Source organism: Cololabis saira, chromosome 21 (assembly GCF_033807715.1).
Source record: "Cololabis saira isolate AMF1-May2022 chromosome 21, fColSai1.1, whole genome shotgun sequence".
NCBI lineage: Eukaryota > Metazoa > Chordata > Actinopteri > Beloniformes > Belonidae > Cololabis > Cololabis saira.
The window spans coordinates 6361618-6389117 of NC_084607.1; the positions used below are offsets into that span (position 1 = coordinate 6361618).

The 27500-nt window shown below is 44.6% G+C and overlaps 2 protein-coding genes across 3 annotated transcripts in view; one reads left to right on the forward strand and one right to left on the reverse strand.

Annotated features, from left to right (window-relative positions):
- LOC133421917 (serine/threonine-protein kinase SBK1-like) overlaps window positions 1–12898 on the forward strand; it is a 15260-nt gene extending 2362 nt beyond the window's left edge. The window contains exons 1-4 of one of the 2 annotated variants that reach the window (XM_061711717.1): window positions 4908–5004; window positions 9423–9634; window positions 10389–10591; window positions 11607–12898. In XM_061711717.1, coding sequence (XP_061567701.1) covers window positions 9469–9634; window positions 10389–10591; window positions 11607–12422 — 1185 coding nt within the window. In that variant the 5' untranslated portion in view covers window positions 4908–5004; window positions 9423–9468 and the 3' untranslated portion in view covers window positions 12423–12898. Of the gene's footprint in view, window positions 1–4907; window positions 5005–9422; window positions 9635–10388; window positions 10592–11606 lie in introns of those variants that run through there. The other variant, XM_061711716.1, reaches the window with a different exon arrangement.
- A 5827-nt stretch (window positions 12899–18725) lies between these two features.
- LOC133421835 (retinoic acid-induced protein 1-like) overlaps window positions 18726–27500 on the reverse strand; it is a 14240-nt gene continuing 5465 nt past the window's right edge. Inside the window, exons 3-7 of the mRNA XM_061711614.1 lie at window positions 25739–26806; window positions 24456–24549; window positions 22845–22894; window positions 21910–21978; window positions 18726–18856 (exon numbers count right to left, since the gene is read on the reverse strand). Of these exons, the coding sequence (XP_061567598.1) occupies window positions 21937–21978; window positions 22845–22894; window positions 24456–24549; window positions 25739–26806 (1254 nt within the window). The 3' untranslated portion in view covers window positions 18726–18856; window positions 21910–21936. The remainder of the gene's footprint in view (window positions 18857–21909; window positions 21979–22844; window positions 22895–24455; window positions 24550–25738; window positions 26807–27500) is intronic.

The following is a 27500-nucleotide window of genomic DNA, read 5'->3' on the forward strand; positions in this document are numbered from 1 at the left end:
TTCCTTCCTTCCTTCCTTCTTCCTTCCTTCCTTCTTTCCTCTCTTCCTTCTTTTCACCCTTCTTCCCATTCTTCTTTTCTCCATTCCTTCCATCCATCCTTCCTTCCTTCTTTTCTCCTCTTCCTCTCCTTCCTTCTTCCTTCTTCCTTCCTTCCTTCCTTCCTTCCTTCCTTCCTTCCTTCCTTCCTTCCTTCCTTCCTTCCTTCCTTCCTCTTCCTTCCTTCCTTCCTTCCTTCCTTCCTTCCTTCCTTCCTTCCTTCCTTCTTTCCATCCTTCTTTTCTCCCTTCCTTCCTCCCTTCTTTTCTCCCTTCCTTCCTTCCTTTTCCTTCCTTCCTGTCCTTTCCTTCCTTCCTTTCTTCCATCTCTCCTTCCTCCTTCCTTCCTTCCTATCCTTCCTTCCTTCCTTCCTTCCTTCCCTTCTTTTCTCTCCTTCCTTCATTCCTTCCTTCCTTCTTTTCTCCCTTCCTTCATTCCTTCCTTCCTTCTTTTCTCCCTTCCTTCATTCCTTCCATCCTTCTTTTATTCCTTCCTTCCTTCCTTCTTTTCACCCTTTGTCCATCCTTCTTTTCTCCCTTCCTTCTTTCCTTCTTTTGTCTTTCTCTTCCTTCCTTCCTTCCTTCCTTCCTTCCTTCCTTTTCCTTCCTTCCTTCCTTCCTTCCTTCCTTCCTTCCTTCCTTCCTTCCTTCCTTCCTCTCCTTCCTTCCTTCCTTCCTTCCTTCTTCTCTCCATCCTTCTTTTCTCCCTTCCTTCCTCTCCCTTCTTTTCTCTTCCCTTCCTTCCTTCCTTTTCCTTCCTTCCTTCCTTCCTTCCTTTCTTCCATCTTCCTTCCTTCCTTCCTTCCTTCCTTCCTTCCTTCCTTCCTTCCTCTTCCTCCTTCCTTCCTTCCTTCTTTTCTCCTTCCTTCATTCCTCCTTCCTTCTTTTCTCCCTTCCTTCATTCCTTCCTTCCTTCTTTTCTCCCTTCCTTCATTCCTTCCTTCCTTCCTTCCTTCCTTCCTTCCTTCTTCCTTCCTTCCTTCTTTTCACCCTTCCTTCCATCCTTCTTTTCTCCCTTCCTTCTTTCCTTCTTTTTCTTTCTTCCTTCCTTCCTTTCTTCCTCCCTTCTTCTCCTTCCTCCTTCTTTGACCCGAGAACAGCACAAGGGTTAATACACAAATTGACAATGATAAAGTGCATGTAAATGACAATAACATAATAGCCAAAAAACAAACAAACAGAACAAACATAAAAAAAAAGACAGTCGGCTTGGCCATATTTCACATATTACAGTGACAATAACCTCACTTTTCAGGTCAAAAATAGAAATAAATAAATACATGACGAAAGGTAAATGAAAATAAAGTGGAATCTTATCTCTGCTTGGGCAAAGAAAGTCCCCACATTTCACTAAATCTTCTGGAAGAGCCTTCAGAGTGTATCGGATTTTTTCAAGCCTCAAATTGTTGAAAATCTCTTTTATCCACAGTGTATGTGATGGCGGTGTTGGGGATTTCCACCTCATTAGAAGGCCTGTGTTGAAAAAAATCGATTTTCTGATTCTAAATCAATTCTCATATTAATTCCTAAAAATCCATTCGTATGTCTAAAGATCAATTTTTTTTCATCATTACATTTTCGCCCGGTGAACTTAAATCTCAGTAGCGTTTAATTCACACATGCGTGTGGTGTGAAACTATCAAAAAACGAACACGGCATCTAAGAGCTGCTGCAGCGTTAACGAAGCACTGGTTTTTAAAACTCCTGAACTAAATAACTTGTCTTTAGAGAAAATGCTGCATATTTCATCTTAATTTCTAAATGTTATATTAGTTCAATGAAGTTCATATTATCTATATTTACTAGAGCTTGTTTGGTTTCTCTGTTATCAGACACAGTTTGTCATGACAACCTGAAAAATGCCTGGTGCTTCATGGCAAAGCTGTGTGTCTGGTGACAGAATAAATTAAACAAGCTAAAATGATTTTTTTACAGCATGAGCTGTGGCAATTTCTTTCTTTTTTTTTGCACTTTAAATGGATATTTATTTGTCATATATATGCGTCATATAATTCAGGCACCAGCTCAAAAAACATTTTTATTAACACTAACCCAAATCAATATTGGATCGAATCGAATTGGATCAAATCAAATGGTGATAATCGATTCTGAATCGGAATCGAATCAATTCTTGACATTTGAATCGATACCCAGCCCTAATATAAATGTCTGCATCGTTCAATAATCTCTCTTTAAACTACTCTGTTGGTAGTTAATCGAATCAAAGAAACTAATAAATCACCCAGGCAACACTAAGTACCCCGTCCTCAGATCGCGGAGTAGTCCTGATCCATCGGTTGGTCCAGGTTCAGGTCTGGACCAGGACCAGGTCCTTTCAGAACCAGATTCCAGATTCTTTAATTGTCCATCATCCGGTTGTGAACTTGCACTTTTTGAGACCCTGCAAGACCGGAGTCTGGAGCCCATACTGGTTCTACTGGACCTCAGGTAACGGCTTAGCGTTTAGCGTAGGGTTCGGTGCTAGGGTCTGCTATGGTGTTCCGCAGGGTTCAGTTCTAGGGTCTGTTGGGTCCAAATCAACATTACATGAATTCATAACGAGGAAAGACACAGAGACTACCTTGGAATGGGTTTTTAGCGCACTCCTGCAGGAGGGGGAGAGCAACAGGAGTGCAGGGCAACGTGTGGCCCTCATTGAGAACTCCTGAGCTTCCCCAAAGATCCTCCCTCTAGAAGATGCTTTTATTAAGAAACTTTGACAGGAAATGATGATATAAGGACAGTCAACGGTAAACAATTAGACAGTAAACAATGGGGTGGAAGTGATAACGTGTGATTGATTCCTGACATTAACGTGGTCAGCTGTCACCAGGACAGTCCAAAACCTGAGTATATCAGGAAGTGGCTGCCGTGACTTCTATTAGCCAAGCATGTGACAGTTTCATAATGACAAAACAAGTTCAAAGGTTGAATTAACCTCACAGGTCTGCTATGGTGTTCCGCAGGGTTCAGTTCTAGGGTCTATGGTGTTCCGCAGGGTTCAGTTCTAGGGTCTACGGTGTCCCGCAGGGTTCAGTGCTAGGATCTGTCTTGTTCAGTTTCTACATGCAGCTCTTGGGAAGTCTAATCCAGAATCATGGCATCGATGTTCATTGTTATGCTGATGATACGCAGCTCTATTTGTCTGAAGATGGAACATGAGTCCACGGGTGCTGCGTCCACATCTGGGAGGATTAATAGCCTTGAATGTTTTTAACTTGTGATTCAACTAAAGTGGCTGCGTTTTTTTTTATTTATTGTTTTGTTTTTAATCACAGAAACCGACAGAATCTTTTTCTTAAAATCGTGACACGTCATCAGAGCCCAAGGCATAAACGAACTAAGCGGCTGCTTAGGGCCCTGTGACCACTAGGGGGCACCCAAGAGTTAAAAAGCAATAAAATAAAAAATAAAATTATTTTTTTATGTGTGAGTGAGGATTCATACATTAGGTATGTTATTTTACAAAAACACAATAATTAATATTAACAGACTAGAGTAGACGACTGCCTCTCGGCTCTATTTGTTTGATTTTATTTGTTTATTCTATTTAATAATATCTGTTTTTGTACATTTGAATTTATTCTTATATGGAGAACATATTGACGAGGTTCTGTTTATCTAAGTTGAGTGATTTTAATTATAGTTCTAGTTTTTGTAGTACTTTGTTGTTGCACATTGCTGTTGCAGTTTATTTAAAACCAAAAATAAAGTAGATAAAGTGTTTACAGTAAATGGTTTATAAATGATCTATTTGATTATTTAGTTTCTTTTAGTAGGCCTACACTGTAGATTACCCTCAGTATCACACTTAGTACTTTATCACTTTAAATATTAAGTGTAAATCAACCCCAGGCCGCTCTTGTAGCTGAATTTGCTCCATTTCAGATTAAAAACCATAGATGGTAAAAACCTGCCAGGCTGATAATAGGATGATGGAAACAACTCTGCTGCAACTGTGACCTTTGACCTTTTATCTGTTGCTTCTCTGTGTGGCCAGTAGGGGCAGTTGCTGACTTTGATCAATATTAATTGAAAGATTTTTCTGCAAGTTTGTTAATCTGTTGTTCTGCTTCCATACGGAAGAGTATTAGGGCCATGCAGGAGAAAAAATATTTGAGAGGGGAAGATTTTTTTTATTGTGCACTTTTCGAAAAAAGTCGAAATGTCGAGAAAAAAGTCGAAATGTCGAGATTAATGTTGAAATACAATTTCGAGAAAAAAGTTGAAATGTTGAGAATAATGTTGAAATACAATTTCAAGAATAAAGTCGAAATTTCAGGAATAAAGTCGAAATTTCGCCTTTTTTCTCGAAATTGTACTTCAACATTATTCTCGACATTTCGACTTTTTTCTCGACATTTCGACTTTTTTCTCGACATTTCGACTTTTTTCTCGCAGTGCATAATGAAAAAAAAATCTTCCTCCTCTAAAATACTATTTTTATTTTTCTCTTGCCTGGCCCTGATACTCTTCCGTAGCTTCCTTGGTCTTAATCTTGGATTAAAATCTAACTAAAGTTCTTACATCTAGTTTTACAAGTGTATTTGTAATGACAGGGAAGAACATGAAATAAGTTTATAGTGGTGTGTGAATGATCAATAATCAGTGCCGGTCAGGGTGGTGCAGGTTCGAGGCCCGGCAGGTCGTTGACTCAGACGGGTTAACAACCTGCCAGACTGACCCAGATCCCTGTCCCGCTGACCCACATTTCCCCGCGACTGTAACACGAGTGTTGATCCAGGTCTAGACCAGGTCCGATACGAGCCGGGTTCACGTCTGCCCTGGTTTCACTCCCTCCTCCCCTCCAACGTCCACCTCTCCTCTCCGGTCACCCCCACTCTGCTCTGAATTCATGAGAAACAAACTTCTAAACTGAGCAGAAGTTCAAGACTGCCGGTTCAGTCCCGGTCCAGAGGTGGAGCAAAGGCGACGTTGAAGACGCGGTCACTGGTAGAAGTTTAAAAAGTAAGTGAACCCATAAACCGGTTACCTCAACCAAACTTTGATTCAGGTCCAACTTCCATGTTAAAAACTTTACGGTGTAACTGAGCGTAATTACAGGCTGGTTTCCGTAGTAACTGCGATCCGGTTTCTTTCCGGTTTGTGTAAATACCCTTGCGTGCCAAATGCTATTTAAAACATTTCAGTATCAATAGATGTGGCTTTTCCACACTATTATGCAGTCAATTTTAGTTACTACGGAAGAGTATTAGGGCAATGCAGGAGGAAAAATATTTGAGATTGGAAGATTTTTTTTTATTGTGCACTTTGAGAAAAAAGTCAAAATGTCGAGAAAAAAGTTGAAATTTCGTGAATAAAGTTGAAATTTTGCCTTTTTTCTTAACATTTCAACTTTATTCACAAAATTTTGACTTTTTTCTCGTCATTTCGACTTTTTTCTCGACATTTCGATTTTTTTCTGGAGGGGGCTGCAGGTCCGCATGAAACTACAAATATGGTTATGAGATACTTGGTTATGAGAAGAAGGGGAAATAAATAAAGAGTTGGCATCAAAGTGTTTTATGTCTTTAACAGTAGTCTAATTATTCAAGCTAGTTTTTAGATAACTAACAACAAATAATGCCTAAAGTTACTACGGAGTATTAGTGCCAAACTAAGACAAAAAAAAAGGAAATTACGAGAATAAAGTCGTAATATCATGAGAATAAAGTCGTAATATTACGAGAATAAAGTCGTAATATTACGAGAATAAAGTCGTAATATTACGAGAATAAAGTCGTAATTTATGGGAACTCTAACAGGAACATAAATCAGTGTCATCTGCATATAAAATGACATTTGTTAATACAAGATTGGTGGTAGTGGGAGTATGCAGAGTTGAAGAAGCAGGAGTCCTCATACAGAGCCTTGTGGAACTCCTGTACAATACTTCTTTCTACTGCGCGATGGTCCATCCCAGATAAGTCCAGAGATGTCCCCTCTGGACAAGGTTTACACAAGACTTTTTTTCACACACTTTTCTTGAGCGCTGTGCATGCATATCCTCGTTCTGCACACATTCGCGCTTTGTCGTCAGGATTTACCAAGACGTAACTTAAAGCCATCAAACCCCAGGTGATGAAAGGCATGAATGTTTTTGAAAATGTTTAAAACCTGGTCAGTCAGGGACCAATCAGAACGCTGACAAACGGGTCAATTGGGAACATAAATCAGTGTCATCTGCATATAAAATGACATTTGTTTATACAAAACTGGTGGTAGTGGGAGTATGCAGAGTTGAAGAAGCAGAAGTCCTCATACAGAGCCTTGTGGAACTCCTCAGTACAACACTTTCTACTGCGCGATGGTCCATCCCAGATAACTCCAGTCCCCTCTGGACAACGTTTGCACAAGACTTGTTGTTTTCACACACTTTTCTTGAGCGCTGTGCACGCATATCCTCGTTCTGCTCACATTCGCGCTTTGTCGTCAGGATGTACCAAGACGTAACTTAAAGCCATCAAACCCCAGGTGATGAAAGGCATGAATGTTTTTGAAAATGTTTAAAACCTGGTCAGTCAGGGACCAATCAGAACGCTGACAAACGGGTCAATTGGGAACATAAATCAGTGTCATCTGCATATAAAATGACATTTGTTAATACAAGATTGGCGGTAGTGGGAGTATGCAGAGTTGAAGAAGCAGAAGTCCTTATCCAGAGCCTTGTGGAACTCCTCAGTACAACACTTCTTTCTACTGCGCGATGGTCCATCCCAGATAAGTCCAGAGATGTCCCCTCTGGACAAGGTTTACACGAGACATTTTTTCACACACTTTTCTTGAGCGCTGTGCACGCATATCCTCGTTCTGCTCACATTCGCGCTTTGTCGTCAGGATGTACCAAGACGCAACTTAAGGCAATCAAACCCCAGGTGATGAAAGGCATGAATAGGGGATATTACTGGTTATGCATTAGGTTGCGTCATGGCAACGCTCTCGTTGGGCTCATTTGAATTTTATTTCTTTTGGAACGAAGAAAAGAGAAGCTCCACAGATACTCGGGTCACAAAGATTAGAGTGATTTTGAAAATGTTTAAAACCGGTAACACGGTGCTCCTCTTTGATCATGTGAAATAGACCCATTTCATTATGCATGCGCACACTCTTTCATGTGCTGTGTTGATAATGCGGGCGCCTTGACAGGGAGCCGTGACGCTGGCTGTGCAGACGCATGAAAGAGCTGCAATCTCAATTAAAACGAATGTTGGTAAAGTGATGAAACCAGCACACGTGTGATGCTTTTTCTCTGGTCGTCTCTGTCCTGCATCCACCCGGTTGGAGGGATGCTGAGTGGACCGGCGAGGGAAGCACAGCTCTGTTGAGGTCCCACCGCAGCGTTTCAGTCGGGTTCAGGTCTGGACTCGCTTCTTTTAGTCTTCATCGTTGGGATGTAGATCTGCTGCTGTGTTTGGGGTCATTTCCTGTCATGTGACCCATTTTGAACCGAGCTTTAGTCTCTTGTTGGCTCTGGTCTACTGAGGAGTTCCTGCCAGCCGCCCGGGTGTTGTGACTGCAGAACAACCCCCAGTCCTCCATGAATACAGGAGCTGTTAGTTCTTTTATGTAGACACAAGGTGAAAAAAGATATTGATTTGATATTGTACAGTTTCGGCGAGCAGCTCTCATCTGACCTTGTGTCTGGAAAAAAGGACTAAGAGCTCCTTCAGTACATGTGAGGTTGTGCTGCTGAAAGGCTGAAACTGCCGCGGTAGAATGTGTTTTGCTTTGTCTTGTTGGAAAGATTGCGTGGATGTCCCTGGAAAAGACGGGTCCTCGAGTCTCTGTACTCTGCTGCATTAATGTTGCCACCACAAAAGAAGAGAATTCAGAATTCTTTGTAACAGTCGGGATGATCCTTTTCTTCTTCCTTGCAAAAATAATATGGAACACTAATTGGGAACATAAATAAGTGTCATCTGCATATAAAATTACATTTGTTAATACAAGATTGGCGGTAGTGGGAGTATGCAGAGTTGAAAAAGCAGAAGTCCTCATACAGAGCCTTGTGGAACTCCTACAGTAGCTCTTCTTATCTTTAGGTTGCAGCAAACGAGTAAACTCGAGCAAATGTTGGTCTGGACCTACTGTCCTAAGGTCTTACTGAAGTGTTTGGGACGTATTTTGGTACCAGCTCCCGTTTCAACCCCGTCTTTACAGCTCTGCTCGTAGCGGCTTGTTTTTAGGGGCGGAGTCAGACTCTGCCGTCGAGGAACGCGTCCCCGACCATAATACTGCCTCCACCGTGCTTTAAACATGATGTGGTCTGCTTTGGATCACCAGATCTTCCTTTCTTTCTCCAAACTTTTCTCTTCCCCCTTCCCCACTTTTTTTTTTTACCAATCTTGCACTTTATATTTATTTATTTCCTTATCTTGCGCTTATATAAGGAACAGAACCTGCGATGAAGCACCCGCAATTTCGTTGTTATGAAATATGAACAATGACAAATAAAGAATCTCGAATCTTCCATCATTTATCTGGCTTTCATCTGTCCAAAGGCCCGTTTGAACCTGGTATTAGAATCGGACCTGGAGTGATCCGGTCGTAAGTAAATGCTCCCAGGACACGTTTGAGGACATTTGAGATGAATACGAACATTCAAGAATCAATTAACACATTTTTAGTTTTTAAAGACGATAAAACTGGACCCGTGGTTCAGAAGTTTCACCCGGGAACATTTTGTTTCGGTCGTCTGGGTTCAAGTTTTGGTCCGAATCAGCAGGTTTCATGCAAAAATGTTCAGAAGAAACGAGTGACAACAGAGGTTTTAACGTTACACAGTGAGGCCTGGATCACCATGGCAACGGTTCACGTAAACTCACCATGGCAACGGTTCACGTAGACTCACCGTGGCAACATTCACGTAGACTCACCATGGCAACAGTTTAAGTGGACCTCGCCAAGGCAACAGTTCACGTAGAGCTCACCGTGGCAATGGTTTACGTGGATCTCGTCGTGGCAAAGGGTCACATTGACCTCACCATGGCAACGGTTTACGTAGACTCACCATGGCAACGGTTTACGTAGACTCACCATGGCAACGGTTTACGTGGACCTCACCATGGCAACGGTTTAGTAAACCTCACCATGGCAACAGGTCACATAGACTCACCGTAGCAATGATTTACGTAGACTCACCATGGCAACGGTTCATGTAGACTCACCATGGCAACGGTTCACGTATACTCACCATGGCAACAGGTCACATAGACTCACCGTGGCAACGGTTCACGTAGACTCACCGTGGCAACGGTTCACGTAGACTCACCGTGGCAACGGGTCACGTAGACCCTCGGCTCCCTGTTGAAGGTTTTCTGGTTAGAGGTCATGGGGGGGGCGAAGACGCTCTTCCTCACACTCTTCTTGTTCTTCCCGTCTCGTAGGAACGCCTCCAGACCGTCTCCAGCTCGGTCCGCCGCGGCCGCCACCATGACCTCGTCCGGCGGCCACGCCCCTGTCGACCTCCTGGAGGAACTGCAGCTGATCGCCGCCCAGAACCTGGAGAAGCTGGACATCAACCAGTACTACGAGGTGGTCCGGGAGCTGGGCAGGGGAACCTACGGGAAGGTGGACCTGGTCATCCACAAGACCAGAGGTGACGACCGCCGCCGCCTCGCCTCCATCCGTCACTCTGCTCACACACGTCTCCATCGCTCCGTAAAAACACCTCGAGAGTCCGAGTTCAGTCCCCAACACCTCCAGACTAAAGCTTCACTGTAACCAAGGCAACGATGTGGTAACCGAGGCAACGAGGTGGTAACCGAGGCAATGGGGTGGTAACCGAGGCAACGAGGTGGTAACCGAGGCAATGGGGTGGTAACCAGGCAACGAGGTGGTAACCGAGGCAACGAGGTGGTAACCAGGCAACGAGGTGGTAACCGAGGCAACGGGGTGGTAACCGAGGCAACGAGGTGGTAACCGAGGCAACGAGGTGGTAACCGAGGCAACAGGGTGGTAACCAAGGCAATGAGGTGGTAACCAAGGCAACGAGGTGGTAACCAGGCAACGAGGTGGTAACCAGGCAACGGGGTGGTAACCGAGGCAACGAGCTGATAGCCTGAGCCCTCCGTGATGCTCGTCTCCTTTTTTTACTTATTTATTTAACCTTTATTAACCCAGGCAAGCAATTTAAGAACAAATTCTTATTTTCAAATGCAGCCTGAACATAGAATCTCTGCCTTTTCTGGACGGAGATTCTGACTCGCCTTCAGAAATGAACCCGGCTTCAGAACGAGCGTTTCAGGGATTAACTTCCCGTCTGAGATCCAGAGGCATTGATGTCATGCATGACGATGTTTCGTGAGAGGGTGGAGAAGCAGCAACTTAACCCCTCCTGTCCTGGGTTTCAGGCACCAAGATGGCTCTGAAGTTCCTGAAGAAGAAGACCACCAAGCTGAAGAGCTTCCTGCGGGAGTACAGCGTGTCGCTCTACCTGTCGCCCTGCCCCTTCATCATCAGCATGTACGGCATCGCCTTCGAGACCCACGACTACTACGTCTTCGCCCAGGAGTTTGCGCTGGCGGGAGACCTGTTCGACATCATCCCTCCTCAGGTGAGAGCCTCCACCTCTCCACAGACATCCATGTTCATCAAACTACACTTTAAGATCATGTGTAAAACATAAAAGATCTAATCTGTCGAAATAACCAGAAACTCTTGGACCTGAGGGTCGTAGGAGGTTTGACTCTTCTGAAATAGATGTTTAAGCTTAATACCAATTCGGAGGTTCAGGGATGGATGGATGATTGGATGAATGGATGATTGGATGGATGTAGGGATGGATGGATGGATGGATGGATGGATGGATGATTGGATGGATGATTGGATGGATGGATGGATGATTGGATGGATGGATGGATGATTGGATGGATGGATGATTGGATGGATGATTGGATGAATGGATGGATGATTGGATGGATGATTGGATGGATGGATGGATGATTGGATGGATGGATGATTGGATGGATGGATGGAAGGATGGATGGATGGATGGATGATTGGATGGATGGATGGATGATTGGATGGATGGATGGATGGATGATTGGATGGATGATTGGATGGATGGATGATTGGATGGATGGATGATTGGATGGATGGATGGAAGGATGGATGGATGGATGGATGGATGGATGATTGGATGGATGGATGGATGTAGGGATGGATGTAGGGATGGATGGATGGATGGATGAATGGATGGATGTAGGGATGGATGGATGGATGGATGGATGGATGAATGGATGGATGGATGGATGATGGATGGATGGATGGATGGATGGATGGATGAATGGATGGATGTAGGGATGGATGGATGGATGGATGGATGGATGAATGGATGGACGGATGGATGGATGATGGATGGATGGAGGATGGATGATTGGATGGATGATGGATGGATGATTGGATGGATGGATGGATGATTGGATGGATGGATGGATGGATGGATGGATGGATGATGGATGGATGGAGGATGGATGATTGGATGGATGATTGGATCGATGGATCATCATCAAGACTCCTAACGATGGAGGTTGTCATGACGACAGGTGTGCTGTGTTTGGTTCCTGCAGGTGGGGCTCCCCGAGGCGCTGGCTAAGCGCTGCGTTCAGCAGGTGGCGACGGCGCTGGACTTCCTGCACGGCAAGCAGCTGGTCCACCGCGACATCAAGCCCGAGAACGTCCTCCTCTTCGACCCCGAGTGCCGCCGGGTCAAGCTGTCGGACTTCGGCATGACGCGGCGCGCCGGTGCGCCGTTGAAGTGCGTGAGCGGCACCATCCCGTACACGGCGCCGGAGCTGTGCGGCGAGGCAGCGGCGCGGCGCCAGGGCCTCGGCGTGGCGCCCAGCACGGACGTGTGGGCGCTGGGCGTGCTGCTGTTCTGCATGCTGACGGGAAACTTCCCCTGGGAGAAGGCGACGCCCGGCGACGCCTTCCACGCCGAGTTCGTGCGCTGGCAGCGCCGCCGGACGGGCGCCGCGCCGTCGCAGTGGCGCCGCTTCACCGACGACGCCCTGCGGATGTTCCGACGGCTGCTGTCCGTGGAGCCGGAGCGGCGCTGCGCCGCCAAGGAGGTGTTCTGCTACTTCAGCCACCGCTGGATGCTGGATGCGGACGGCGGCGGCGGCGGAGGCGGGGTCCCGGGCGACGCGGCGCCCCTGGACATCAGCTCATCCTCGTCGGGGGAGGACGCGCTGGCGGACCGGCTGCAGCAGCAGAGCCTGTCGCCCGGCTGCACGGCGGCGAAGGCCGGGGTCGCCATGGAAACCCGCTACTCCTCCGCTAGCAGCTCGCCGTCATCCACCGGCAGCTACGAACGGGTCGGCAGGGACGGCGGCGCCAAGCGAACGCGGATCCTGGTGGCCGCGCCCATCGAGATCTGCGTGTAGAGACGCCGCCGCCGAAGCCTTCAAGTGACCAGGACGTTTCCTCGGCGCCGACGCCGCGCTCGGCCTCCGGAGACGGCGGACGGTTGGTCAAAGCTCCGCCGCGGCGTTGCTAGCGGGGCGACGCCCCCGGGTCGGACCTCAGTCACCGAAACAGAGACGACGACGACAACGCTGATGGACGATAAAAGACACAAACAATATTTTACAAAGTCTCTGTTCCGTTAAAGTGTTTTTATTTCCACGTATTTATTTGACAGAATGATGTTTTCATGATTCGTGTTTGAGGCGAGAGCTTTTTCTTCTGTCGCCGCCATGTCGTTGTGAATTCCAGGGCTGGCCCAAGCCTCCACGGTAGGGCTGGGCGATATGGACCAAAAGTCATATCTCGATATTTTCTAGCTGAATGGCGATACTCGATATATATCGATATTTTTTCTGTGACATAATTGGGGTTTCCCCCAAAGCATTATAGCATAGCATCTCTGTTAGCTTCATTAAAAAAAAAAGAAAAAGAAAAATAAACTGTCTGCATGTATAGAATAAAAATGCTTCTTGAATAAAATAAAACAAATATCCCTTTCCTGCATAACAATTACATTAAAATACACTGTGCAATTAATACAATGTAGACAGTAACAGGCAGACTTTTCCACTGAGGTTGACAGTTGTGCAAATAACAAAACATATAAAACATTCAAGTCAATTTGTCACAAAATAAGCTTTTTTTTTTTTTTTAATAATCGATATAAACGATATTGTCTCGTACCATATCGCGTTTGAAAATATATCGATATATATTAAAATCTTGATATATCGCCCAGCCCTACTCCACGGGGCCCTCTATTACTGCCAATAATACTGATTATTGATCATTCACACACCCACTATAAACTTATTTCATGCTCTTCCCTGTCATTCCAAATACATTCGTAAAACTAGATGTAAGAACTTTTTGTTGTAGTTAGATTGTAATCCACAGTGATTAGGACCATGGAAGCAGACAACAGATTAACAAACTTGCAGAAAAATCTTTCAATTAATATTTAGCAAAGTCAGCAACTACTGGCCACACAGAGAAGCATCAGGTCAAAGGTCAAAGAGCTGCACAGTTGCAGCAGTGTAAGTGTGATACTGAGTGTCATCTACAGTGTAGGCCTACTTTATTTTTGGTTTTAAATAAACTGCAACAGCAATACTACAAAAACTAGAACTATAATTAAAATCACTCAACATAGATAAACAGTATCTCGTCAATATGTTCTCCATATAAGAATAAATTCAAATGTACAAAAACAGACATTATTGAATAGAATAAACAAATAAAATCAAACAAATACTTTTTTTACTCTTGGGGGCCCCCTAGTGGTCACGGGGCCCTAAGCAGCCGCTTAGTTCGCTTATGTCTTGGGCCGGCTCTGGTGAATTCTCATGATGTTTTTCTCTTAAATGTCCTCGTGTGTTCTTGTGATGCTGAAACCTTTATTTGGTCGTGTAAACTGACAAACGTTTCCGTCGAGGGAAAGAAAATCAGCCGTCTGTGACGATGAACAAAGAACAGAACAATCTGGAACCTTTGTTTTCTAAAAACTGTAACGGAAGCTGCACCCGAAGCCATCATTTGAAGCGTCTCTGAAAATAGACACTAAAAACACACATTCAAAACTAGAAGACAAGAATTAAAGGCACTCTATGTAGTAACAGCTCGCATGCGGGCAGCATATCAGAGCAGCTGTGTAAGTTCCTGGTGTCCGACTTGAAGTCTCTAGTAAGATATGTTGGCGTTTCCAGACCTGCCAGACCGTCGCCGCTCATCAACGGGGCTATTTTAAAGTTCCCGGAGCGGGAAAGCAGCCGACTGTCCTCTCAGCGCTCTCTGTAGCTTTGTTTGGTTTCTTTATTAAAATGGGATTGAAGCTGTGAAATAAAAGTGAAAAAAAAAAATGTGAAAAACCACCAAGTTAGAATTAATGTGCGTCAGTGTTTTTCGTGTTTGTGTTGCATGCAGCAGCGTTACTGTTGTGAAACATTTCTTGAAATAAAATCTGTGGATTACAAACGCTTTTGCTGGTTTTTCCCCTTCTTCCATCTCTTTGGATAATGCAATTTCAAATCAAGCTATTTAAGCCTGATAATACGGTTCCAAATCAAGCTAGATAATGCGGTTCTAAATTGAGCTATTAAAGCCAGATAATGTGGTTTTAAATCGAGCTATTGAAGCTAGATAATGTGATTCCAAATCAAGATAATTCGGTTCCAAATCGAGCTATTAAACCCAGATAATGCTGTTCCAAATCAAGCTATTGAAGCCAAATAATGCGACTCCAAATCGGTTCCAAATAAAACTAGATAATGCGGTTTTAAATCGAGATATTAAAGCCACATAATGCGGTTCCAAATCAAGCTAGATAATGCGGTTCTAAATTGAGCTATTGAAGCCAGATAATGCGCTTCCAAATCAAGATATTGAAGCCAGATATTTTGCTGTTCTAAATCGAGCTATTAAAGCCAGATAATGGGATTCCAAATCAAGCTATTGAAGCCAGATAATGCGACTCCAAATCGGTTCCGAATCAAGCTAGATAATGCGGTTCTAAATTGAGCTATTGAAGCCAGATAATGCGGTTCTAAATCAAGATAATTCGGTTCTAAATCGAGCTATTAAAGCCAGATAATGCGGTTCCGAATCAAGCTAGATAATGCGGTTCTAAATTGAGCTATTAAAGCCAGATAATGGGGTTCCAAATCAAGAGAATGCGGTTCCAAATCAAGCTAACGAAGCCAGATAATGTGGTTCCAAATCAAGATAATGCGACTCCAAACCGGTTCCAAATAAAACTAGATAATGCGGTTCAAACCCGGAAAAGACACCTGCTTTTAAAACCATGTTAAACCATCTGGAGGTCCGTGTTCCACACTGACAACGTTTCTTCACAAGCAGAAACCTTCAAGACAGCTGTCCATCTTCTCGGCGGCCGACGTCCCGGCGGATCTCCGGACTCGGACGCTGCAGGTCTCAGGTCTCAGGTCTCAGGTGAGCTCAGCTGACGGTACGAGTCCCCCCCTCGGAGGAAAACCCGGGTCAGCGGTGCCGGGTCGGCAGGAAGGTGAGAACCGTCTCAGGTCCAAGTTTCTGAGCTCTAAACTCGCTCGTTCACCTCAAACCAAAGACACGGACTCACGTTTGCTGCTTTTTATTAACTATAATTAACAATCTCTTAACAAGAAATGTTTCTATGTTAAACAGTTCAGAGACGATGGAAGACATTGGGAGGAAACCAGAACATCAAATACAACAAAAACTCCTTAAAGTGTATTCATAATAAAGTTTAATTTAGTTTTTAAAATCAAACAGTCAAAAAACATTTAATAAAAAACAGAAATGAGGGAATTGACACGTCTGAGGGATTGGAACCTGCATCTCAGTCCGGTTAGCGGCAGGTTAGCGGGCCTGAAACCACAACTAAATAAATACTCTCGCTGCAGGAATGTGCTTCATCAGGTGAAGAGAGTTCTTTAAGACCACGAGGTGCAGAAACAGGTGACGCCTTCCCTGCAGGTCCGAGAGTCCTGGTCACCTGCTGCCCCCGTGTGGCCGGGAGCGGCGTTACACCCAAGCCGCTTCCGCAGAGTTTAACAGCCCTCCGGTACGGAAGAGGATCAGGGCCATGCAGGAGGAAAAATATTTGAGAGGGGAAGATTTCTTTTTATTGTGCACTTCGAGAAAAAAGTCGAAATGTCAAGAAAAAAGTTGAAATGTCAAGAAAAAAGTCGAAATGTCGAGATTAATGTCGAAATACAATTTAAAAAAAAAGTAGAAATGTCGAGAATCATGTTGAAATACAATTTCAATAAAGCCCAAATTTCGAGAATAAAGTCAAAATTTCAAGAAGTCAAATATTCGAGAATAAAGTCGAAATTTCGAGAATAAAGTCAAAATGTTGTGAATAAAGTCGAAATTTTGAGAATAAAGTCGAAATTTCGTGAACAAAGTCGAAATTTCGCCTTTTTTCCTCAACATTTCAACTTCATTCACGAAATTTTGAATTTTTTCTCAACATTTCGACCTTTTTCTCGAAATTGTAGAAAAAAAAAGTTGAAATGTCAAGAAAAAAGTCGAAATGTCGAGATTAATGTCGAAATACAATTTAAAAAAAAAGTAGAAATGTCGAGAATAATGTTGAAATACAATTTCAATAAAGCCCAAATTTCGAGAATAAAGTCAAAATTTCAAGAAGTCAAAAATTTGAGAATAAAGTCGAAATTTCGAGAATAAAGTCGAAATTTTGATAAAAGTCAAAATTTCGAGAATAAAGTCGAAATTTCGTGAATAAAGTCGAAATTTTTTCTCAACATTTCAACTTCATTCACGAAATTTAGACTCTTTTCTCAACATTTCGACCTTTTTCTCAAAATTGTACTTCAACATTAATCTCGTCCATTTCGACTTTTTTCTCGACATTTCAACTTTTTTCTCAAAGTGCATAATGAAAAAAAAAAAATCTTCCTCCTCTATATTTTATTTTTATTTTTCTCCTGCCTGGCCCTAACACTCTTCCGTACTCCGGAGAACAGGAAGGACAGACATAAATAATGGCGGAGATCATAACATCAAACCATAAAGTGCGTTGCAGCAAGCGTCCACTGTGCCATGCAACGGGGGAAATAAATTAGGGCCGAAGCACGAACAGGAATAGAAAAGTCGTACAAAAACTGTACAAAAAAGCGTCCAGAAGACTTTAGATTCTATTGAACATTTATCGATAAATCTCTGACAGAATTACTATTTTCAAATTATAAACGTCTCGTAAGACGGAGAAACACACACACACACACACACAACTCAGCTCAGTTTATAACGCTTCAAACGTGTTTACGAGTCTTACAAGAGGACTACAAACAGTACAAGACAGAACACTACAACTCTGGTGGACACTCGTTGATCACTCTGTTGTGACTCTCGTTGGACTCTGCTGTTGGGTCTCTGGTTGGGTCTCTGGTTGGGTCTCTGGTTGGGTCTATAAACCAACCCACACCCCCCCCCCCCCCGATGGGTCTCGATTGGTCTCGTTGGCTTTGTCCTGGTTGGGGTCTCGTTTGGGGTCTCGTTGGGTGAGGTCTCGTTGGGTCTCGTTGGGTCTCTCGGTTGGGTTCTCTGGTTTGTGGATCTCTGGTTGGGTCTCTGTCCCCCCCCCCCCCCCCCCCCCCCCCCCCCCCCCCCCCTCTGGCACCCCACACCCACACCCCCACACCCCCCCCTTGGGTCTCGTTGGGTCTCTGGTTGGATCTCGTTGGGTCTCTGGTTGGATCTCGTTGGGTCTCTGGTTGGATCTCTGGTTGGATCTCTGGTTGGGTCTCTGGTTGGGTCTCTGGTTGGGTCTCTGGTTGGGTCTCGTTGGGTCTCGTTGGGTCTCGTTGGGTCTCGTTGGGTCTCGTTGGATCTCGTTGGGTCTCTGGTTGGGTCTCTGGTTGGATCTCTGGTTGGATCTCTGGTTGGGTCTCTGGTTGGGTCTCGTTGGGTCTCGTTGGGTCTCGTTGGGTCTCTGGTTGGGTCTCTGGTTGGGTCTCTGGTTGGGTCTCGTTGGGTCTCGTTGGGTCTCGTTGGGTCTCGTTGGGTCTCGTTGGGTCTCGTTGGATCTCGTTGGGTCTCTGGTTGGGTCTCTGGTTGGATCTCTGGTTGGATCTCTGGTTGCGTCTCTGGTTGGGTCTCTGGTTGGGTCTCGTTGGGTCTCGTTGGGTCTCGTTGGGTCTCGTTGGGTCTCGTTGGGTCTCGTTGGATCTCGTTGGGTCTCTGGTTGGGTCTCTGGTTGGATCTCTGGTTGGGTCTCTGGTTGGGTCTCTGGTTGGGTCTCGTTGGGTCTCGTTGGGTCTCGTTGGGTCTCGTTGGGTCTCGTTGGGTCTCGTTGGGTCTCGTTGGGTCTCTGGTTGGATCTCTGGTTGGATCTCTGGTTGGATCTCTGGTTGGATCTCTGGTTGGGTCTCGTTGGGTCTCGTTGGGTCTCGTTGGGTCTCGTTGGGTCTCGTTGGGTCTCGTTGGGTCTCTGGTTGGGTCTCTGGTTGGGTCTCTGGTTGGGTCTCGTTGGGTCTCGTTGGGTCTCGTTGGGTCTCTGGTTGGATCTCGTTGGGTCTCTGGTTGGATCTCGTTGGGTCTCTGGTTGGATCTCGTTGGGTCTCTGTTTGGATCTCGTTGGGTCTCTGGTTGGATCTAGTTGGGACTCTGGTTGGGTCTCGGGTCTCTGGTTGGATCTCGTTGGGTCTCTGGTTGGATCTCGTTGGGTCTCTGGTTGGATCTCGTTGGGACTCTGGTTGGATCCCGACGGCCGAGGTCTCACCAGCAGATCTGCTTCCTGCTCCGGTCCTCGTGTTCAGTATCGCTACCAGACGGAGGAGCTGGAGTCCTGCAGGTCTCGTCCACCCTGATGAGGTCTCAGGAGGTTCTGGAGAACAAACAACAGGAAATGACACCAACGGACGAAGAACCAGCCTCGTTACCGGTCCGGCGCTGGTGTGAAGGAATAAACATTTCTTCCTCCTTTGTTGATAAACATCCACTTTTTCCTCCCATTTCTTTATTCATTCTAAGCCACAATTCAAAAGTAACGTCTGTTTTCATCAGTTAATAATCAACACATCTGTCCACATGTGTAACCGGAGTCGTCTTGGTTAGGGCTAGGTATCGATTCAAACGTCAAGAATCGATTCGATTCTGATATTGATTCCGGGTAGAGTTGTCCCGATCCGATCACGTGATCGGAAATCGGGGCCGATCACGTGATTGCAGACTCGATCTGGACTCGGACGTTATGAGCCGATCAGGAATCGGATATATATATATATATCAGGGTTTCCGTTGTCCGGTAATTGCCGGACTTCGTCCGGTAAAATATGCCGAAGTCCGGTATTTTATAATCTCTCCGGTCAAAATGTCCGACATCCGCGTGTGCGTTGATTTATGGTTCCGCGTCGCACCGACGCAGAGTCTACAGCGTAGGGTTCGCAGCGACGCGCACCCATGGCGTAGGCTCTGCGTTGGTGTGACGCAGAACCATAATTCCGGCTTAAAAGTAAACATGCGCCCAAGTACCCGTGCATGACAGGCAGACACACACGGGGAGAAGAGACAATTTCTTTAATTCTTATTTTTTTTTAAAACTTTATCCTTATGAACGCAATTGTTATATACGTTAGTCCAACTTTCCTTATTTTAATCAGAACACTTTTTTTTTCCTCTTCGGCGTGGAGTAGTGGGCTTGGAGCGGCAGCCATCGGTTAGTTTTTTCTTTTTAGATCCGAGGCTTTGCGTAGATGGTGGCTTCCGCAACTTTCAGGCGCTTTTTCTGCGCAAGCAAGCTTTATAGATGAAGCCCCAGGACTGAAGCGGAGCTGCGGTGCCGACATTATGGTTCCGCGTCGCGGAAGGCTCTGCGTTGGTGTGACGCGGGACCATAAATCAACGCACACGTGGAGTAGTGGGCTCGGAGCGGCAGCCATAGACCGCATGCGCGCAGAGCACGCCTGTTTGTTTTGAAGCTGAAGCAGCCCTATGCTAAAAAAAAAAAAAAAAAAAAAAAGAAAAGAAATTTTTTTATACTGACTTAAGAATGTTCAAGCTGCCTACCTCCTATGTGCTCAGTTTACAGTACACATGTTAAAATATAATAAAAGGGTCATCCTGCATAATTTTCTTTTCTCTTCTTCATTTTTTATTGTTTTATAAAAGTATCGGATCGGGACTCGGTATCGGCAAGTCCTCAAAATCAAAGGACTCGGACTCGGACTCGAGGGCAAAAAAACCTGATCGGGACATCCCTAATTCCGGGTTAGTGTTATTAAAACAGTTTTTTCAGCTGTTGCATGAATTATATGACTGTAGTTCTGCAACATATTACTACTAGTGTTATATTGAGATTAAACAGCAAGTATTGCAGATAATGATGCTGTAAGGACCAATCAGCTCCCAGAATGCTGATAGAACTGCTTTCAGAAACATCGTGTGGGTCAGAATTATCAAACAGATTCAGGGAGGAAACAGAGACGGATGAAATCGTTTTTATTTTTTCCCACATTCCGTTTTTATTTTGTCCATTTTCTGTGTTTTTCGGTTTTTTTCGTTTTTGAGAATTTGGTTTTTAGCATTTTATGCAAATTTAAGAACACTTATGCTGATGAATATGAACTTTAACTGCGACGTCTGTAATAGGTGGAATCTGCTCTGTACCTGGGAGTAAAATTTTTAAGCCTTTCAGGAATTTTAAAAACGAATGCTTTGTTAACGCTACCGCTGCTCCTTTTAGGAATTAATTTGAGAATCAATTTAGAATCGGAGAATCGATTTTTTTCAACACAGGCCTGGTCTTGGTGCCATTTAGGCCCTGTCCCAATAATACCACTACCCCTAGTTTTCAGCCCTACCCCTACATTTAGAAGAAAACTAGTGTAGTGGATATGAATCTGTCCCTACGGATCGAGGGTTTTCCGATGTACACTAGTTGATCTAGGGCCAGAAAAGTTTCCCAGAATGCTTTTCGTCATCATTTGCGGACTGAATCAAAAAAAAAACATGGCGGACATTTCTTATTTTTTAGTGAATAAAATCAATATTTTGAGTTAGTTTCTGCATAAAAATGCGTTTTGATTACATTTCTAGCGCGAAATATATATTTTAATTTCATAATATTCACTCAGTGAATGTACATAATCACTCGTTTGCCCGTTGTTGCGAAGATCACGCCAGAATAAAGGCTGATTTATGGTTCCGCGTTACACCAATGCAGAGCCTACGGCGTAGGTTACGCGGCGACGCGCGCCGTACGCCGTACCCTACGGCGTAACCTACGCCGTAGGCTCTGCGTCGATTTAACGCAGACCCATAAATCAGCTCCGGAGCCGGAAGGCAGAAATCCTGAAATTTTCTGAGCAAATTTCTTAACAGGCGTAGCTACAACTGTTAGATTTCATCTATTAAACCAACATTTATCTTCCTAAATGATTTATTTCAGCCAGCGGTAATTCTCCACAGAGCTGCAGGTTTCACCCGGGACAACGGCGCAGGGCGATCACGTCTGTACGTGAGCTGCGTTATTTGGATAAACTGAGCCCAGGTTGGGGATCTTATCCGTTACTTTTACGCCTGAAAAAACATTAAAACTTAATAAAGTGGCATATTAATAACGCTACAGCTGAAATTAAAACAGCTTTTGGCTCTCAGCTTCCTGATTTTAGGGGTGGTGCTGAAACTAGGGGTATGGGGAGTATTGGGACAGGCCCCTGGGAAGATTTCAAGTGCCCTAAAATCTGTCCCTTCTTTTTTAGGGCTAGTGGTAGAAAGTAGGGGGTGTATTGGGATTGGGCCTTAGCCAGTTCTCTCTGGTCCCGAGGCGCCGCTGCCCTCCGCTGGTCAGCAGAGGAACTGCAGCCACAACCAGGTTGTGAATCAAAGACAGAATGAGCTCACAGACGTCTGAAGATGATCAGGTAAACGGGTACGAACCTCCACGGCGCCCACGCGTCTTCAGCGTCATCTCCGGCATCGCCTGGTTGTTGTCGTGAAGAGTTTGTTCTGACAGGACACAAAAACCCGTCAGCCTGGAGCAAAACCCTTTCAACCGTTTTTCAGAGCAGAACCAAGCGCTTTGTTCCGGTTATCCAAACCCAACAGGCTAAGATCTCCCAGCATGCATCTCCAGGGTCAGAAGACTTGTGAACGTTCACATGCCTGAGCAAATTGTGATAAACCAAAGAAAAAAAATGAAACTAAAAAGCAGATAGATTTTATATGTATTTATTTATTAATGTTCAGTATCATCTGAAAGTGTTGCTTTTCTAGTTTCATCTGATCCTCACTATGTTGGGGTGGAGAAAGTTGATCTTGCGATCTGTTGTGTTTTGTTGCGGGTGTTGCTTGTGTTGGGGGCGCCATCTTTTTTTGCATGTATTTTTAAGTTGTTATAAATCAAATACATATATATAACTGCTTTCAGAAACATCGTGGGGCAGAATTACCAAACAGATCCAGGGCAGCAAACAGAGACGTATGAAATCAGTTTTATTTTTTCCATTTTCGGTCTTTTTCGGGTTTAAAATTTTGGAGAATTTGGTTTTTAGCATTTTATGCAAATGTAACCCCACAGCAGTATATAAAGTAATGAAATATAGACAATTTATGCAATTATACCTGAAAACTTTAATGTTTTCATACCTTTAATTTAAACATATTTAAAGGCAAAAACATGGCACCAGTTATTCTGGTGTCCAACAAAACATCCCATTTTTGGGCATAAACACAAAAATACCAAAAGTTGTAATGTAATGATGAAAAACAATCGATCTTTAGACATATGAATCGATTTTTAGGAATTAATATGAGAATCGATTTAGAATTGGAAAATCAACTTTTTTCAACACAGGCCTAGTAACGGGTCTTACCTTGTGTTCTGGACACCTCATGGAGAAGTTGTCTTCGTTGAGGATGCAGCCTGAAAGACAGAAGACAAACAACGTGAGCCTTTCAGACGTTCCCACAAATATTCAGTTCAGTTTTATTGAAACGTTTTTATTTATTACAGCACAAGTTCAGGTCCAGTTCAGGTCCAGGTGGTTTCCAGAACCAGAGACCCAGAACACGAACCCTGAGCAATTACTACTAGGGTTGTAATTAGGGACGTCCCGATCCGATCGTTTCAGACTTGATGGAAATTGTACATTGCATCACGATCAGGGGCCGGATATATATTTTATTCTCATTATTTTGATCAAACAGACTATGGAAAAATACTAAGCAACGTAATTTTGCACAACAAATCTGCTAATAGGAAGAAAACGATTGGTAAGGGTGCGAGGAAGATCGTAGCTCCTTCAAAGACCAACATTTTATTCTTTCAGCCAGAAAAGGACAGTAAGAAGTAAAGAGTCTAAAAAACACATTAATGCCTTACTTTATGACACTGTTGCACTTTTATTTGCTTATTTGTTTACATGCCTGCTGGGAATTTTAAGTTGAGCTGCTGTTTTTATTTAATTAGGGCCCGAGCACTGACAGTGCGAAGGCCCTATTGTACCGTTTACCTTTTCATTTTTCCAACAAAATGAGTCTTTTTTTCCCCCTAAACGTGCCACAAAAGTCACCAAAACTTATCACCAAGCCAGGCCTGGTGATAAATTTTATATTTAATGGTTTACATTAATGGGCGTGGCCTAATGGCTCAACAGCGCCCCCTAGAAAACTTTGTGCCTCATGCCCCACAATACGGTTTGACGTACATGCACGAAAATCGGTACACACCTGTATCATGTCGCAACTTAAAGAAAAGTATCTTGGCCCATGCCCGAAACCGAACAGGAAGTCGGCCATTTTGAATTAATGGTGTAATTTTGGCGCAATTTATGCCATTTTCACTTGTCGTACCTTAACCAACTCCTCCTAGCAGGATTGTCCGTTCGACATAAAACTCGCTCAGGAGATACAAAAGACGTTAACGATGAAAAGTTTCAAAATCGTGAGTTTTTGTGAAATGGCGTGGCCGTGGCGCCGCGTCAAACTTCAACGTTAAACAGGAAGTGATACTAGTAGCTGATTGGTCCATATTTGATAGATCCTATTTTCTGCCATAACTTTTGAATGTTTTGACATAAAGAGTCATGGTGGTGTCATCGGACTTAGTTTTGAGTCCTTGACCATAATTGGTGAAAATCGCACGCGCGAGTGCCCGTTCGTCGCTGCTGCAGCTTTAATTCAATTTATGTTTAAATTTGCGGTTTTTACTAGTTAATAGTTGAACTATTATTACTTGATTGTTCAAGCTACCTCCAAAAGAACTTCTCTGTTTAAGAGCCAAATGATAAAAAACAAGGTGAATAAAATAAAAAATAAGGGACAACCTGGATCTGTTTGTTTTTTTTAATGTGTTATGAAAGTATCGGGTCGGGACTCGGTATCAGCAGATACTCAAATGACTCAAATCAGGGCCCAAAAAACCTGATCGGGACAGACCTAGTTGTAATCAAGCAAAGAAATTATTGTCGTCGTTCGGGGCGTACCTGACTGCACGGCGCAGGCGTAGTGGTAATTCCTGCAGCAGCCCTTCTGGAAACATCCCACGATGGCCCCGGACTGACCGCAGGCTGAACACGTCTGGGGGGAAACAGAACCACCGGCATCATCGTCATCATCGGCATCATCATCAAGCTTTACTCAGGACGGAAACCTAACGGAGGAGACGTTCCCTGAAGCTTCACAGAGACGGATGCAGAAGACGCTTCAGCGTGACTTTAGCGTAGGGCTGCACGATTCTGGACAAAATGAGAATCACGATTTTTTTGCTTAGAATTGAGATCACGATTCTCTCACGATTTTTTCCAATATAAAATTTATTGCACTTTTTACTTTAACGTTGCAACAGCTGAACAAAAATATAATAACAATAAACATCTCTTGTCTTCTTTACACAAACCTTTGAATAAGTTAAACAATAATAACAATTTTGAACAATATTTGTTCCTCCCTGAGTTGAACACCCTTTCAGAAAGGGGACTTGTAACAGATCCTGTAGTTCTGAGGCAACAAATTATTCCTCTGGCTGCTTTTTGCTGTAACAGCTGACATTGAACATAAAAACAATAAACATCTCTCTTGTCTTTAAATAATTTTAACAATAACAATTTTAACAATATTTATGTGCAATATGTGTCAGGTGATGAGAAAGGTAGATGTTTCTCCAAATGTAATCCACAATCATTAACAAAATATAACAAACATGACAACATGATAGTTGACCATGACAGGACTACAACAACCTAGAACATAAGCCTAGTCCTTTTTTTATGCAGCCATCTTTAAAAAAAAAAAAAAAAAAAAAAAAAAAAAAAAAAAAAAAAAATTATAAAATCGTCGTCATTTGGAAATGAGATTGCGTTCAAGCATGAATCGAGATCGCGATTTTTTAACGATTAATCGTGCAGCCCTACTTTAGCGTTATATTTTTTGTGATCAAATGTTTTTATTTATATTTCTTTTTTTATATTATAAACGGTGACATCCACAATGATGTCACACAAATATTATCCACATATTTTCACCCCCTTCCAAACCCACCCCTCGGACCTAAGCATGTTTTCTCGAAGTGCATAATGAAAAAAAATCTTCCTCCTCTAAAATCTTATTTTTATTTTTCTCCTGCCTGGCTCTAATACTCTTCCGTAGTTGGGAACCCTGCGGACGCGTCTCCTGACTTATGTAAAAAATAGAGGATAAAAGTCGACATTTGACACAAATAAACAACTTGAGTGGTTGATGAGGAGCTTAAACACTACCGGTTCCTCACCGTCTCCTGGGCGACCCGGGCCGCCTCCTCCAGGCCGTACAGCCTCCCCCGGACCAGGAACACGCCGTTGGACCAGATCCCGCAGTCCTCGTGGACCCAGCACTCGTCCAGGCGCAACGGCGCCGCCGGCGACCCGGGCGACCCGTTCTCGGCGGCGCCGTCGTCCTCCGAGGAGTTCCCCGGCCGGCCGTTAGCGAGGCCGTGCGGCGCCGCAGCAGTGGGGGCCCGGCTGGGCCGGTACGGCCCGTGCAGGTCCCCCAGGCCCGTGGCGTTGGCCGCCTGCCGGCACAGGCAGCACTGCGGCGCCGCCGGGCCGCCGGACCCGGGCCGGCCCAGCAGGAAGCAGGACGTGGTGGGAACGAAGCCCGGCAGTGACGCCGAGGCGGGCGCGGCGCCCCGGACCGGCACCGCCTCGTCCTCGTAGTTCACCACCCGGCAGAGCCGCGGCTCCACGTGCACAAACGGGCCGAAGCCGTCCGACTTCTTCTTCTTCTCTTTAGCGTAGGAGAACTTGAGCTGGAACTGGGGCTCGGCGGGAGGAAACAGACCCGGGGGGCCGGGAGGGCCGGCCGGGCGGCGCCGCTTCCTCCTCCGCCGCGCCGCCGTCCTCTTAGCCGTGTCCTGGAGCGGCCGCGGCGCCGGCGGGACGGGGCTCCCGCGGGGCTTCACCGCCGTGGGAGCTGGAGGGGGCGGGTTCTGTCTGAACGAGCGGCGAGGCGGCGCCGCCCGCAGGGGCGACTTCCTGTCCGAGTCCCCCGAGCCGCTGCTCGCCCTCGGCGGCGCCGGCGAGTCGTCCGAGCTGGACAGCCGCGCCACGTACTCCATCAGGTCGTCCGAGTCGCCGCTCTCGTTGTAGATGCCCACGGCGCTGTGCTTGGCGCGCCGCGTCAGGCTCTCCCGCGCCGCACCCCCCCTGCTGCTGCCGCCGCTGCAGGACAGCAGCAGCGGCGGCGTCTCCGACGGCGACTTCCTGACCCTGGAGCTGCGCCGGACCGACCCGCCGGACGAAGGACTCCTGCTCCAGCCGTCGGCTCTCCGGTTGCCGCTGGTGACGGAGACCTCCACCACCTCAAGTGCAGAAAGATACAAAGAAACATTCCATTTAAAATACCGATGCTGTCCCTCTGTCTCCCAAAATAGAGCCATATTGGACCAAAAACACAAAAAACAAATATGTCTGGAGCCGCAAAAAATCTAAAATCTTTTATTAGAATGAAGGCTAATGGCGAAATGTTAAGAAAAAAGTCTAAATGTTGAGAAAAAAGTCTAAATGTTGAGAAAAAAGTCTAAATGTTGAGAAAAGTAAATATTTCGAGAAAAAAGTCGAAATGTTGAGAAAAAAGTCGAAATGTTGAGAAAAAAGTCAAAATGTTGAGAAAAGTCAAGATTTCGAGAAAAAAGTCGAAATGTCGAGAAAAAAGTCGAAATGTGGAGAAAAAAGTCGAAATGTGGAGAAAAAAGTCGAAATGTGGAGAAAAAAGTCGAAATGTCAAGGAAATAGTCAGAATTTCGAGAAAACTTGAAATATCGAGATTAAAAAAGAAAGGAAAAAGGAAGAAAAAAAGAGAAAAAAAGAAAAAAAAATTGAGAAAAAAGTCTAAATGTTGAGAAAAAAGTCACAATGTTGAGAAAAAAGTCACAATGTCGAGAAAAAAGTCAAGATTTCGAGAAAAAAGTCGAAATGTCGAGATTAAAAAAGAAAGGAAAAAGGAAGAAAAAAAGAGGAAAAGGAAAAAAAGAAGAAAAAAGAAGAAAAAAAGGA